Source organism: Excalfactoria chinensis, chromosome 3, assembly GCF_039878825.1.
Source record: "Excalfactoria chinensis isolate bCotChi1 chromosome 3, bCotChi1.hap2, whole genome shotgun sequence".
NCBI lineage: Eukaryota > Metazoa > Chordata > Aves > Galliformes > Phasianidae > Excalfactoria > Excalfactoria chinensis.
In genome coordinates, this window is record NC_092827.1 from 67,044,121 (window position 1) to 67,060,560 (window position 16,440).

The 16,440-nt window shown below is 38.8% G+C and overlaps 1 protein-coding gene across 2 annotated transcripts in view; it reads right to left on the minus strand.

Annotated features, from left to right (window-relative positions):
- The window catches only part of COG2 (component of oligomeric golgi complex 2), a 26,433-nt gene extending 10,376 nt beyond the window's left edge, over positions 1 to 16,057 (minus strand). Inside the window, exons 1-11 of one of the 2 annotated variants that reach the window (XM_072331213.1) lie at positions 15,869 to 16,057; positions 15,508 to 15,669; positions 14,781 to 14,846; positions 14,300 to 14,380; positions 13,623 to 13,726; positions 12,250 to 12,358; positions 10,105 to 10,284; positions 8,279 to 8,403; positions 6,917 to 7,043; positions 3,370 to 3,509; positions 848 to 909 (exon numbers count right to left, since the gene is read on the minus strand). In XM_072331213.1, coding sequence (XP_072187314.1) covers positions 848 to 909; positions 3,370 to 3,509; positions 6,917 to 7,043; positions 8,279 to 8,403; positions 10,105 to 10,284; positions 12,250 to 12,358; positions 13,623 to 13,726; positions 14,300 to 14,380; positions 14,781 to 14,846; positions 15,508 to 15,669; positions 15,869 to 15,940 — 1,228 coding nt within the window. In that variant the 5' untranslated portion in view covers positions 15,941 to 16,057. The remainder of the gene's footprint in view (positions 1 to 847; positions 910 to 3,369; positions 3,510 to 6,916; positions 7,044 to 8,278; positions 8,404 to 10,104; positions 10,285 to 12,249; positions 12,359 to 13,622; positions 13,727 to 14,299; positions 14,381 to 14,780; positions 14,847 to 15,507; positions 15,670 to 15,868) is intronic. The other variant, XM_072331214.1, reaches the window with a different exon arrangement.
- Between the last annotated feature and the right edge of the window lie 383 nt (positions 16,058 to 16,440).

A 16,440-nucleotide genomic window follows, 5' to 3' on the forward strand; every position in this document is an offset into this window, starting at 1 on the left:
GGGCCCTGGGTAACCTAGTGGACAGCAACCCTGCCTGTTGCAAGGGGTTTGGAACTTAATCCTAAAGTTCCTTTCAACCCAATGCATACTATGATTCTAATTTTAAAGTATACAATTCAAAAGCTAATTCACATGACTGCGAGTTCCAAATAAATGCCTTGAAGTTGGAGGTTTTACACATTTCATCTCCAATAGTTTTTTTCCTCCTTACTCTCTTTAGTTTAATAATTTAAAAGTTCAAAACATTACACACAAGATGTGCATAACTATATACACAAATATATGTGTGCATGTATATACATTACTTTTCGCTGCCTTCCTCAAAGGTATTTACTCCGTTAACTGAAGTAACAGTTTGTCTAATTAAAATATACTTCTAAGAAATCATAGAATATACTATGCTTGCCTTCTCACCTGCTTATAAATCAGTGTATGCGTTTTGAGTAGAAGCCAACGTTACAATCTATAGAAAACCAACAAATAGACATCTTCCTCTATACATGCAACAAGAAAAGTCTGCCCCAATAACAAAGCACAACCTTTTGGATATCACATGCAGGTTGCCAAGTGAAAATTTAGACCTTTTTTGAACTAAGGGAATAGATCCACAAATATGTTAATTACTGCTACCATAAGAAGTGCTGTTAGTAAGCGAAGTGATCACTGAACAATGCTCTTATATTGCCTTCCCTACAAAAATGTACTGTTAAATCAGTTCATCAAAAATCAACACTCGTGAACCCTAAGGATGCAAGTCAGTAAATGATGAAGAGGCAATAATCAGTGCTACTTAAAACACAGCTTCTATCACAATAGGGAAACTATTAATTTTTGCACTGAAGTTTACCTGGTGCTTCCTCTAGGGAGTCTGAAAGTGCAGCTTCTAAGGCCCCAGCTACTTCTCTAAATCTGAAAAACACAAGTTTGGATTATAAGTAAATCATTTCTTAAACTGATGCCTCATTACTTTTCAGTGTTCAGTCTCTATGCCATTAGTGCACACACACAAACAGATTATGCATTTATTATTTTCCTCAACATAACCTGGGATATAAGTAAGGCCAGTCAACCAATACTTGAAAGACAACATTTGATTTTATATGGGCAGATTTAAAACTTACACATTACAAATAAACACGGAACTTAGGATAAGGTCACGTCATGTCTTTAGATCATTTTATAGGGAGTAAAGGTTTGCGTCTGTAGGTTCTTTTTCCTAATTGTTATTGTTTTCACACTAGAAGTGAACTCATTACCTCATACTTACTTAAGCTGACCTTCAGGTATGTCACATGGCACTGGGAATCTTTAGCTCTCTATGTGTTTGTTAATGGACACTGGCATAACGTTCTGCAAACAACTCTGTACCTGACAAAAATCAATAGATCCTCACAGGATGCTCTGCCCCCTTTTCCTTTTTTGCCCCCCCTTTTTTTTTTTTTTCTTTTTCTTCTGAAGCGTCTGCTGTACTGATGCCATTGAAAGAAAAGGCAAGAGTTACTGAGGCTGCTGCTACCTGCACTGCTACAGAAGAAATGCCTCTACATCCATCTATTCCTTACAGCCTTCTTTGTACAGGCTTTAGTGAGGGCTCTTGGTTCTGGACAATTTCTGTAACCGAAAAAACTAGCAACCTTAACCAAAAGCGTAATAGTGGAAGAACACACTTCAATACAAATCCTGTGTGACTTGAGGATAGTTACCTACAGCAAAGAAAAAACCTCCCTGCTGTGAATATATTTCATTATTTTCACAGTTGTGTACTGAAGGATTCAGTGGCAATTCCAAATGTTATCATTTCATTCCAGCATATAGGAATGATGGTGGTGAAAGACGAAGCAATTCCTGTTATCCAATCATCTACCGAAATAGTGCACTATTTGGACTCAGAGTAATCCTAAAGGAGAATCACTTCTTTTTTCCTTTTGATCAGCCAGAACTCAAGATACGTAAGAGATTGCTATTTTCTTTTGAAAGAATACACTGAAGCTTCATTTCAGTGTTTAGAACAAAAGCATCAAAGCTTGATCAAGTGGTCACTTGTTTAAAAAGCTGCCCTTTCAAACAGACGGGCAGATTCACAGACTCATTAACAATACCTGTCCTTTGCTAAGAAGTTTATAATTGCTGTAGATACTCATAGTCTGCACAGTCAGCACCACTATTGTAGCGAGTACTCCTGCCCTGTCCCTTGGGCCAGCATCAATATTTGCACAGTTAAGTGGTTTGGAAAAATTGATTGGAGTTGGAAGTCAGGACTTTTTTTTTCTGCCCAAGGTAACAGTTCTTCATGTTGGTTCACCACACAGCTGCTGAACAGTTGTGCAAGTGGAAAAAAAAATAAAGGAGAATGTCAGGAGGCCAGGACCATCATTTTCCAAAATGCAGCACGTCACCAAAATGCTAACAAACGTGCTCCCATCTCCATGTTCCTGTCACTTATCTTGAATTAGCTTCAGCTCTCATAAGATTCCTGAATGGATGTTTTCAGCAGCACCATAGGTTTATACTAGATTAAACATGCTGTATAACCATGGCTAGGCTGTACCATAATTATCATTTCTAGAGACATACAATAAGGAAAGCCACTCTTGTGATCCAGGTTAAAAATAAACTTCACTTTCTTACCTTTCTTCTTTTGCACATCATTCCCTTCGCTGCCACCATCTACTTCTCCTCCTTTATTTTACTTTTTAAAAAGACCTGATAATTTCAGTGATCCAGCATGTAGGTCAGCCCCACAAACAGTTGTGATGGAACAAATGAATGTGTAGTATAGTGGGAAACAAAAGCAAGAAAATCTTCTGACTGGTTTGTCCAGCACAGAAAACATAAACAAACAATATCTAAGTAGAATGCAGAACATGAGGCGATGTAGTTACGGTACAACACAGTGTTATACAACACAGTTAGAACAGTTCTTAGGCTAGCACGTTCAAAAAGAAAAACAGCATATTAAAAACCTCATTAATATTGTGGACTGTAAACAAAAACGATCCATAAAATCAAGCATTCATCCTCATTCTGTGTATGCAAACTGAAAGATACATGGAACAGAAAACTGAGGAAGGAAACTGTTAGCTGCCTCTGCTAATGATCAGATTCCCAACTAACAGTGCTGCATTATCCTCAGGGAAAAGAGATCTACTCCTGTAACAAACAGCACGTGAATTTGTTGAGAGACTCTTGGAACACTTTTCAACCTTTGCAACCTACTGTAGGAAACCTGCTTTAGCTGGTGGGTTGGACTTGATGACCTCCAGAGGTCCCTTCCAGCCCCTTATGATTCAGTGATTCTGTGACTCTGGAACAAAAGAGATGACACACGGAACATTTCACTTCTAAAACAATCAACAGATGTTTACCAACCTTATCTGAAAATAAACAGGCAAGTTCCATTTGTTGTTAAAGCTGTGGTAGGAAGGATGAGATCTCAACCGTTTCACACTGGCCTGTGAGCCACACTGCCGTTCAAACTTCTGTACAAAATCCATACTGGTAGTGTACTTCTGTAGGAAGAGTATGAGCATTCTGATCACTGCCAGGGTCCCAGTAAGCAATGAAGGCCACAACACTCTGAAGAGAACTCCTGTAACAGCCCATGGTTAAGCTCAAGGCTCAGAATGGGCCAACACCGATACCTAATCATATAATGCCAAAATCCTGGATTGCAGTGAAACCAAAACCAGTTATCTAACAGGTGTTACTCTGTAATAAGAAAAATAGACTGCACAGCACTTCTGAAAAGCATTGAATTGTCTGAGCTCCATCAACAGCCAGATCAGAGAGATCTATTCCCGAGCTGAATCACCAGGGTGGAACAACGCTGGTGCACAACACTAGGAACAGTCAGCCCCAGTAAATGAGAGATAAAGGGATACAGTAGATGGATTTTGTTCTTATTTCCAGAAACATGCTTCACCAAACGCACATGAGAATGAAAGTATGGTACTTTATTTCTGTTATATAGAACTGTATCATGGGAATTTCTAAAACTTTCCCCAAAAATAAGTTCTGCAAATAACAAGTATGTGCTAACAGAGCACAAAGACCGTGTAAATCAAGGAGCAGTAGTACAGGTACAGTTGTAATCTGCCCCCCTGCAATGAAAAATAGCATGGTGACATGCATAGTTCTGTACAACAAACAAACCCAACAACACTAGAACACCCCTCACCTAACTAAAAGAACATCGAGAAACAGCCATAAAACAAATCAGACGCTGCCTCATGAAGTTAGAACATGCTCATTAAGCCACTGTTGAATTAATGAAATATTCCTGGATAAACCTCCAGGCTACCCCGTTCAAGCAGTGGTTGGACAATGCTCTCAGGCATAGGGTTTGAACTCTGGGTAGTGCTGTGTGGAGCCAAAAGCTGGACTCCACGATCCTTGTGGGTCCCTTCCAACTTTGGAAATGTTAATTCCACTTCTCTTGGGGGTACAGTAATTCTACAGTAATTCTACTTCTCAATGCTTCTGACAACACAGGGCTGTAAGCAGCAGGACTTTTACCCCACTCCAGAGCAGCAGGTGAGCAACACAATCAGATTCTTTTATGAAGCAGTAAAACACTCCCAGGAGAAGTCCCAGAGTTGCTGCTGATAGGTTCTGCCCTCAGAAATGATCCTGGGCAATGCACTTACACAGACAAGCTTTTGCATGGCGTATCCCAGTGCATTTGGAGCCTTCTGTTAAATGTGTAATTACAGAATGTTTTTCTTGTGATATGGCAATTGCATGGCATGGAGGTGGCATTCAGGAAGTGGCACACAAAAGCCTTTAGGTTAGCTACTTCTGTCCCTGTGTGGTTGTATTTATAACACAACAAAACTGTAAAAGATGTGGGGATTAAATCCAGAAACAATGAGAGATCAGTGTTCTTTCTACCTGCTTTCTTAAATAATAAACTCAGTACTTTCAAAAAGATGATAAGCAAGGCATTAAAGCTCAGCTGCCTGAAGTATTAGTCAAAGGTATAAACAGAACACTCTGGAAAGGTCTCTGACACCTTCAAAACGGAAGACAACTCAGAGGCATTACCTAGTTATTGATAATATTATACTTAAGGAACTAAATGCAAGATTGATTCGCTTTCAGCTTCTGGGACTGGATACCTGATTGAACAAAATTACTGAAGAATGAAAGCGTGGAACAAAACGCAGCAGCTTTCAAATACAGGAATCTAAACTCCAATCAGTGCTGAGAAGCAGAAGACATATTATTCTCAAATGCCTGTAAAACTACAAATCTGAGTCTGAAAGAAAGGCATGATAACCTAAAACAACTTAAAACCTCTGCACAATGACAGTTACTTTAACACGTGCCTAAGACTGCCAGTCTGATTTTACAACATGACTTGAAAGAAATACTTTTCCATCTACTCCCTCTACATGTAAAGACCCCTTAACAGATAACACTTTCAACTGCCATAGCTATACATACATACATATATAAAATAACCAGACCAACCTGGAGAAAAAGACTACTCTGAAGTTCTATCAAACTAGAAAACAGAGCTAGAAGACTACTGACTACAGTCTGCATTACTTAGATTATCAGTAACATGGCAAATGTCTTTTTATCCCTTCTTCACTTATAACTACTCCTACCAGTTTTTCCATAGACATCTGAGCACTTTTACCCTTGGCACTTCAACTTCTTAGTGATTTTTAGATGAAATATTTTATGACCTAGACTCCGAGTTTTATCTTAAGTAGACAAAATCAGCCTTGATAGAACTTCAGACGGACTACATCAAGTTACTGAAAGGCACTGTGGGTGTTTTTGTTTTTTAAATAAACACAACAGGACCATTGGCTGATATCAGCTCAACATAAGATGATACTCTTCATCCAGAAGAGTTAAACCATCTAAGTATAAAATACGTTCTTGTATAAAGCAGAAAGCACAAGTCACAACATTAGGTGAAAGCCTGAAGGATGACTGAAGCTTCGTGGGAAACAGAGATGTATTAAGGCAAACTGTAACCTAGCTGTTTAATTAAAAACAATTAAGAGAGCCCTTCATATACAGAAGTCCTAATCTTGCAAAAACACCACAGTCATCCACTTCCACCTTCATTGATGTTGCAATTCTCTAACTAAAACAGGACAGCTACTCCTAAAATAAATATTTAAGGCCAAATTCACATGACTAACTGGCTTCCAGTAACCCCTTTAAGACCTACCCTGATGGCTGTGGTTTAACCCAGCAGGCAGCTAAGCCCCACACAGACATTTGTTCCCCTGCACCCTGTTTCCTTGCAGTGGGACATGGGAGAAAACTGGGGGGAAAAATGAAGGAAAAAAAAAATGTAAAACTTCTGTGTTGAGACAAAGATGGTTTAATATGACAGGAAAGAAGTGGAAAATAACAATAATAGAACATATAAAACAAGCGGTGCACAATGCAATTGCTCTCCACTTGCAGACTGATGTCAATGCCTGACCAGTTCTCAAACAGTAGCAGCCCCCTCCAGCTACCTTCCCCAGCCTTATAGTTCCATATGTACCCAACAAGATAGGAGACATCCCTTTGGCCACTTCGAATCAATTGTCCTGGTTCTTCCCCTCCTCATACACCCTCAGCTCCTCACCAGCAGCACAGCACAAGCTGAAAGGACTACGGCTCTGCGCAGCGCTGCTCAACAACAACAATAACACCAGTCTGTTATCAACATAATTCCCACCCTAAATCCAAAGCACAGCACCATACCAGGTACCAAACTGAAACCACGACACTGACAAACCTGAGGGTAGAAAAATCAAGTGTTGTTGAGATAGTTTTCCAAGCCACCTACAACAGAAGTTTACATAAAAGCAGTGGGAAAAAAAAAGGTAGAGAATGTGACTCACTCAATTCTTACGTGCGTCATAGAAAGAACAACTGGAAAATAAGTTACAAAATGAATTACCTCGTGAAACACATCTGGGTTTCCAGGATTAAACAGCGATGGCAGTTTTTCTTCTAAACCACGTACTATTTCTGGCCACACTGAGTTCACTAAGAAATCATATCCAGGTACAATATCCGCTTTTTCACTGCAATAAAAATGAAATGATTCCATGGTTGTATTTTAGCACCAGGCTTCTATTTAGAGGTCAGGATAACTAAAAGGACGTGCACTGCATTAGACAAAATGTAATTGTTTTTTCTCTTTTTTAAAGCATAGGAATGCTGATTCTCTCACACCGTTCTTCCTTCCAGGTTGGGATGATCCCAATGATCTCAACAAACTGCAAGTATTTTAATAGCCCTGAAAGTGTTATACAATTTTATCCATTATATATTTTGCAAGCGTGTCTGGAAAGCAACTGCTTTTCAGCTGAAAACTCCTAACTCTTCCTCATGTATTTTCAATATCTAAAAAGCTCCAAACTTGAAAGAAATACCAAGTATGTGTAAGGTGACTTATTCAACGGAAAGGAGAATTAATTCTCTTTTGTCATTGTTCCAAGCTGTATTTATACATGATACAGTGCTTCCAAACAAAAGCCTGAAAGCCACCCTCATTAGGAAGATGTCTGAATTGAGAGCAGAAGAGAAGCAAGCATTTCTTTCCATCTCGGTATACCAAAGTCAAAACCTTCAATTATGACAAATACAGATAAAAAAACTTGCTGACAGATTAGGAGTATTGACACACTGATACAACTTAAGAGCAAATGGGATGCCTTCATAGTTTTGCTAATTAGAGCATTCCACCGTATTAACCAGCCTGTACACAGATGGATAAGTGGATACAGTTCAGTACACATTAAACATTTAAACTTCAGAAAAGGCAACTTAACTGCATAAGGAATTAAGCTCTTTTTAAGGCAACAATTGACATATACAAATCAATTAAACATGTTACGAAATAAACCTGTCAAATTGCTGCGGATCATCCTCACTTTTTTTTTTTAATGTACCCCAGCAATCCAGTAGCTCTTGAACTTCAGTTGCCTGATAGCTTTATGATGCCCTTGTTCTCAGATGAAACATTCAATCATGTTTCCTTGAGTAAAAAAAAACAACCCTAGGTATCTGGTATGTTGTATCATGAGTATTCAATTCTACTACTGAAATAGAGGATTTTCTTCGCCCCCTGTGAAGGTCTGGACCCCAGAGCAAGAAAATTTGTTCACTGACTTAAAAACACATGTGATACAAATCAAAACTGAATATAAAACCTCAGGAAAAGGCCACATTTGTGCATGGAAGGTACAAGATATTTCAAAAATGTATTATCTTTGTGGTAACTTTAGAGCAACCAAAAGAAAGTCCAAACATTTACCTTGAAATAGCTCCCCCTGTAACTTCACGCAAGAGCCGGCAGTGGTGAGGAACAAACTCCAGCAGTTTATTGTACATGGCCTGAAGGCCATTAGGATGAGCTTGAACATACTGTTCCACAATTACCTGTCAGGAAGAGTTCAACATTGAACATCAGAAGAGAGAGTATGAAACACAGTAATAAAACATTCAGATGTCTACTCACTCAAAACTCCCAATACCATATCCAAAAATATTGCAATATTCAGTATATTGCTTTCCCAGTTTCCAAGCAGGACGCATCAGCTTGAGGGAAAGAAGACCATTCCCCACTGCAGCAGTTGCTACAGCATTAGAAAGCACCCAAAGGAAGACCATTCTTAAGTGGATGGGTCACAAACATTATACTTCTTCTACCATCCAAAAGCCATCTAACTTGTTCTCTGAGTGTATATGCACACAAAGTAAAAACAGAACGATTTTAAATGTTTCCTTTTCTAAAGAAGGGAAGAAGCATCCTACTGACAATGACAAACAGCTCATGTTTTATCAGATAGACTATCCTTTCACTGGGAAAGGTGAATAATTCCACATCTTGGCTGCTAAAGGAATTACTGAGTGTTAAAATAAATAAATAAACAAATAAATAGATTATTTCCCCTATCTTGATTTAGAAAAACTCCTTCATCAGAAGTTATACAGATTAGTTTTCTGCTTGCCTTGGTTAGAAACACTACATGGCAAACAGCCTCTAAATAAAAGGAAACAAATAGCTTAAGTTTACTTCTGCATTTATGTGTAAGAAGGGACACTAACCTAAGACAAGGCGATTAATATTGCCTAATGCTACACATTCAACACTTTAAGGAATAACATTCACATTGCATTTATGGGTCTTAACAGAAAAGTTAACTTCGTAATATAAGTGTAAAATACCAACAGAGAATATTTGTTTTAAACATCCTGAAAACAGAAAGAGTGCCTCGCTTCATCCCATGCCTCTCACTTAGAGGTTTCTGAAGCAAGGAGAACATTATTAAACACTCCCATTTCAAGAGTAATGGTAATAAAGAAAAATCTGGATAGCTAAGAGAAAGATACAATAGTGTAACGTGGGACTTAAAGGCACTGAAAAGTGTTATCTCTTTTAATAGTAATAATGAGGGAAAGGAGATCTATTCCGTTTTCTATCAGCATACACCAATTTGAGCAATCGCAATCATCAAGGCAGCTCTCATACTTCAAGGCCTTTCCTCCCCATGGACACAAAAGTGAAAGCTTGGAACCAAACACAGAATCATAGAATGGTTTGAGTTGGAAAGGACCTTTAAGATTCCAGTTCCAACCCCCCCACTACAGGCAGAGACACTTCCCTCTAGACCAGGTTGCTCAAAGCCCCATCCAGCCTGGCCTTGAATGCTTCCAGGGAGGGGACATCCACAGCCTTGTTGGGCAACCTGTTCCAGTGTCTCACCACCCTCACAGTAGAGAAGTTCTTCCTAAAATCAAGTCTAAGTCTACCCTCTTCCACTTCCAACTCACTCTGGTCCAGAGTAGACTGTATTTTACTACAGTCATTTACTTAGTTTCAGGTTTGTTCGCTGGATTTCTCCCATGCCCAAGAAAAACACAGATAAGAAAAAGAATCTCAAATGGATGTACCCAAAATTGGTGACAGGTGAATAGAGAATTCCTCCACCTTTTTTCCTTAAGTAAAAGCAACAAAAAATGACATGGTCGGTTCCCTTGTTCCCTTCACAAAGGTACTCTGAAACTGCTAACTGAAGCTGGAAAAATAAGTATGCTTGCAAGTCAGTTCACCTTCTTAGATTCTTGATATTCTCTTACCTCATCTATGTAAGGTTTTACAAGCACTTGACCAACTAATGCCTCTGCATCTCGTGTTTTATCAATTGTTGCATAAGTGCGAAGACAGTGACGTATTATGTCAACATTTGATGTCTGAAGACCTTCCAAGAGCAGTCCTTCCAGAGACTGCTGCAACATGGCTGTTATTCCAGCTATACGCTATAAAGAGAAATGAAATATGGCAGTTAGAAAAGCCTTGCCATCATTGCTGAAGAAAGTTCCTCTAGCTGAACAACTATGTGTGATAATGCACAAAAGTTTTCAGTATGTTACCTGGGTAACAACTGCAGCATTTACCCCTCTGTCAAAAACTATAATTACAGTGTTTTCCCAGCACTACTTCCCAAATAACTGCAAACCAAAGACATTGAATTGTACTGGCAACAAACGACCCGCTGGTGCATTCCTTCTGGCTTCTGCTGAACAACTGCTTCAGTCAGAATATATGCTCCTGTTCAATGTATATTCTCCTAATCATTTTTCCTAATCTCCTACAACATTTCTTTTATTAGATCCAACTCCCTGCTACATTAGCTGCAGATATACAGTTGGCCCAATGTGGTCCCTTGAAGCTCTGTACTGAAAGCGAATTCAATAACACGGCAATAATTTAATCAAAGTTGAACTACCAATTTAACAAGCCAAATTTTCTCTCTAGCACTTTGCGTGCTATATTGCACACATCCATCTTAAACTGATTTTTTTTTACACGACCAGAGAATCTGCTCTGGATATGCAAAGCCAATAACCCAAGTGCTGACCAACAGTGGAAACCACTACCTGATGGCAACTAAAACATTGGTATGTTCCAAAATTTTCATCACCAGTCCGAACAAAAGATAGAATAAAATAGAATAAAATAGAATAAAATAGAATAAAATAGAATAAAATAGAATAAAATAGAATAAAATAGAATAAAATAGAAATAAAAATAAATTAAAAAAATAAAAAAAATAAAATAAATTAAAAAAATAAAAAAAATAAAATAATAAAATAAAATAAAATAAAATAAAAAATAAAATAAATAAAATAAAAAAATTAAAAAAATAAAATAAAAAAAATAAAAAAAATAAAATAAAAAAAATAAAAAAAATAAAATAAAATAAAATAAAATAAAATAATAAAATAAAATAAAATAAAATAAAATAAAATAAAATAAAATAAAATAAAATAAAATAAAATAAAATAAAATAAAATAAAATAAAATAAAATAGCACCGCACAGGCTATTAAGAGCTGACCCAACCAAAACTGGGACATCAACAAGAAGTATAGAAAACTGGCCAAACATTGTTAAGAAAGCTACACAACAAAGGAACAAAAGTTCTCCCACCATAAATACCACTCTGTTTGCTCAAATCTACTCCTGTTGTTATTTGTATTTCATAATTCAGTAGCCAGAACAGCCCTGTGAACAGTACACAAATCAATAACCTACCGCTGAAGTCTTGATATAAAACAAGCTTGTATCAGCAGTAGGAATACACAATAGTATGAAGCAGTAACGATGAAATATCTCACTAGCTCAAAACCCATCAAGAATAACAGCTTCCATGCTAATCTGCCTGAAGCACTACCTCAACTCATACTATCTACTTCTTGAGCACCTGCCTTCATTCCTTCTCACAAATGAATGACTAGGGAAAAAAAACCAAACAGTAGTTCATCTTTTCCACCAGATAGTTGCTATAAACAGGCTATCAGGGAGATTAGCCTACCAGCCAGGATACCAACAGTTAGGCACCAAATATCAGCGGAAGACAAACTTGAATTTACTCAAGTCAGCCACTTTAAGGCACATTCAGTTTATATTTTAGTCTGTACACTGCAGCTAGCAAAAACAATATACATCTCTGGAATACGCTCTATTAATAAGCAGACAAACTGCAAGATGCATTTAGACGAACTAAAGTGCCTGTCATATTTCCCACTATTACTTTAAGTAATTTATCGTAAAGCTAGCAAACAAAATACAAGCTCTCAGAAGAAATAACACTTTGCCACAGCTGATAACATGGCCTCTTGAAAACAATTTTCTCCTCTGTGGTAATGGCCTTTTGTTTTCCAATAGTATCATTTTAGCTTGATCATGCAAACGTTAAGCTGGCTATTAGACAATACTCACTGGTCTCACTTTGTCCAGAAGGGGCATTCCTTTGCTTTGTACTGCATGAAATTGTAGTTGATTAAATTCTGTGGCAATTCTCTCTAAAACCTGTCCAGTTAAAAGTGGGCTGGAAAGGAGATAATGAGAAAATGAACATACACAGATCCTTTTGTATCAACTCATTTTCATCTGCATCAGACAGATGACTCCCTGAAATCTTGTGATTAGACATAAATATTTGGAAATCAGTACAGCTGCAATCACACAATAATAAGACATAGACCATCAGAGTTGTTTGGGCCCATGTGGATACAAAATCTGTGAGCAGAAGCTGAGGAACAGGAGATCCTGCCCAGAAGCACGAAGCATTTATTTATTTTGTGATGGTGCTTGCTGTCACGGAGCTTGAAAACTGCAGTAAATGCTCCTACCCTTCCAACTTTCCTTACTTCATCCTTTAGTCATATGGTAAAACTAACTTCTCCCAGGCAATAAACAGGACCTGAGGAAACAGCTGCAAGTTGTACCAGAAGAGGTTTAGATTAGACATAAAGAAAAACTACTTCTCTCAGAGAACGGTCAGGCACTGGAATGGCTGCCCAGGGAGGTGGTGGAGTAGCCATCCCTGGCAGTGTTCAAGAGGCATCCGGATGAGGAGCTACAAGATATGGTTTAGTGGCTTGTGGTAGCAATGGTGATGGGAGGACGGTCGGACTAGGTGATCTTGTAGGTCCTTTCCAACCTTGTGATTCTGTGACAGCTATCTCTAGAGAAACCATCCTTCTCAAGTCTATATGGTGCCAATAATTATCCTAATTTTTGAATCACTGAAGTACAGTCTTGCTTCCAAATATGATTCTGTGAAGTCTCTTCCCCTGACAGAAAATATCTGCATATGCTTTGTTCTTCTGTGTATCTAGTTAGTCTTCTGTCCACCTCCACCCACTCACTGCTGTGCAATCCAGAAGAGCACCAGAACTTATTTCACACTCCAACAGGTTCATGGAATTGTCTTCTTCCTCTGTCTATAAGCAAAACTTGCATCCCAGCCAACTACTGCAATCACCCAGATGGTACATCAGTTACAAAACTGAACAGAAGACACCTTCCATCACTCCAAGATAGAGGGAAAGGACACTGACCACTACGCTGTTAAAAACCAAAACTTCTCACACTCCAGTTTCTCAGAACTTTTCAGAAGCACTGCTTGTGTGGCCTGTCTGCCTCAGGCTACTCCTGCAGGATTAGTGACTTCACCCAACATTTTATGCAACTTGCATTGCATAAATGTGTACTTTACTGTTTGTAAATTCATCTACAACAATACCACAAAATTCAGTTGGTCCCGTCAATTAAGCAAGCACTTTTTCCTATTTTTTTAATTTTTTTACCTGTTTCCTTCTAAGGTGGATAACTCATTAGTGCCTTGCGAATGGAGAATTTTCTCAATTTTCTCAACTGACTGAATAACGTGAATAAGCCTCAGGACACACACCTATAAGTAAAGAAAGACTTTTAATGTCTGACCCCAAAGCCGTTGCAATACTTCTGAAGATGCTTTGGATGCTTTTTTTTTAATTATTGTTTTTCTCCCTTGGTGTAAGATCTCTGCCTTCTTAATATTTAAATCATGTATCACTCACTGTTCATGTGTCTATAAAATCCCACAGTGTTTGTCACAGCTGTAGAACGGCTGTTCTTACCCCTGAGTATTTCTGAGTCAAGCAAAAAGTCAGATGTTATTCTTCCCCCATACAAAAATTAAGCTGTTGTGCTTCAATTACTTTCACAATATATAAATTTACGGACTACAGCAAGCAAAAGTAAGAGCAACTGTAACTAAAAAAAGGCAACTGAGACGGTGTTTCCAACAAACAAAATATTTATCATCAAGAAGACGTGAAAAAAATGAAGTCAGTCAATCAAAATCTCTCATTTTAACAACTGCAAAATTCTGCACAGTGTGCATCTACATGACCTAGATGTCTGCAAACTCAATTTTCTAGGGGTTAATGTCAGAAGTTGCCCTAATAAGCATCTCTTTGAGGTAATAATTTATCTACTGTACCTTTTTTTTTCTGATATCTTCTTGTTTGGACAGACGATCATCTATTGCTTGAATTCCTTCAGTGACACATGACCTTAGACTCTGTGAGAGAAAAAAAAAGTCAGTATGAAAAGCTAGCTTACTACTATGAAGAAGTAGCTTAAAAAGCAAATGAAAAACCTAAACTCTAACAATGCAGAACAGGAAATAGATCAAATGCCCTCAAAGTAAAACAGGCAGAAATAGTTCTAACATTTTGTATAGATTTATCTTACAAGAGTTCATTCATTTATTATTTAAGGAATCCATCACTGCTTGATTAAAAGGCACTACTGCAATGTAAGAAATGTAAGTTAACTGCAGGTCCTAGAAAACACATTTCCCCTGTTACCCATCTAAGAGTATAATTTTTAAAGATTATAATAAAGACTAATACAAATAAAATGTAGTTTATGTATCATACAGAAGTGAACACAAGTTATAATGACTTTTTTGAGCATACCATAACTTCTTCTCTTAACTGACCCAATGGTACTGAAAGCTGATTGAGGGCCTTGTCCATGCCAACCTAAAGAAATTACCATAAAAACATTTATAACTCATTTGGAAAGTTAACTGAATTAGGAAGATTTTAGGTTAACCCATGACAATTAGTGACTATGATTTTACAGACACTGAAGAAGAACCGAGATATATTCACTTATTTGACTCCAGTTTTAAGCACAATGCAAAAAGATTTTACTTTAAATGCACGTATAAAGACATGAGATTATTACATAAAGCCAAAAATGAAAGAAAATCACAATCTACAGCAACTTTTCTTAAAAGAGAAAAGATAAATCTCAATCTTTGAGCCTGTATAATGTTATAAACTGAGGCAAAAGAGCAAGAGAAAAAGGGAACAAGCAATTTTAACACGAAACTCTCAGTAAAATGAGTTGGAATTTCTAAAGATAGTAAGTTTGAAGACTCCTAAAGAATCCTGCAGAGTGGCCTTGTCTGAAACTTTACTACTGAATCTTAATGACATGCTGCTTTCAATTTTACAAGTGTTAGCAGATGAAAACAGAAAGTGTTTGCCTCTACTTCAGCCAAATTCTTTGGGAATGGACTTTCACCTCCCCTCAAAATCACTGTTTAAGATGTCTTAAATCTAACATATGCTTTTCATATGAAAAATAAGCAGCATGTTACAGTGCACAGAGCGTGAACATGACAGTAGCACTTACTAGGTTCGTTGAGAGATTAACAAAGTCCGCATAGTCCTTATTTATGAGCTCTACCATGGCCGTTTTAAGGAGTTTGTAATAGAGCTCCAGATCCTCCCTGAGCTCCTCCAACTGCACACGCTTCCTACACTCGGATACAAAGTGATCGACGTCAAAATCCGGCTGGAAATGAACCAGGAAAAGGAGAACGATGGAAGGAGAAGTGCAAACCAAACACGCTCGTACACACACACCACATCCATCCCCTGCCCTGGATCACCCCCCAGCGCCACCCGCAGCTTCCCCGGTGTAGGCTCAAAGAGCCCGGCAGAGGCTGCAGCCCCCCCGGTCGCCCCCCGGGACACACACGGTCCCCAGCCACCTTCATGAACTCGTCCTTATCGAAGCAGAGGTTCTCGGGCCCCCGCGGCAAGTTCATCTTCCTGGCCTCCATGACGAGCCACGACTACTGACTACAAGCCCAGCCCGGCCCGGCAGGCCCAACAAGGCAACAGGAACCAGCTGCCAGCGCAACGCCTCATCCGCCCCGCGGCCCGGACGGGGCGGGCCCGGCGTGCTGCGGGAGAGGCGCGGCAGCTCCCGCCGCCATGGCAGCGCCCCCTGCAGAGCTCCGAGCGGCACTGCGGGCGGGGCGGGCAGCTCAAAATGGCGGGGCCGGGATAAACTTGCGGCAGCTCTAAGCCAGGTCCCTGAGGTTTGATATATTTTGAGGTGGAGCTCCTGCTGCCTTTCTTGGTAACCTGTGCCCTTGTCAGCAAAACCAGCTTTTCCCTGCGTGTCCAGGCATTTCAGTTTGTGCCCGTGTGTTCCTGGGTGTCAGAAATGAATCAGAGCGTAATTCACCTCCTTCATTCTGCTGCCTTTCGCTGTACTCTGTTAGCATCTTCTTTCCTTTCATGTCTTTCATTCATAATTTCTCACACGTTGTTAAAG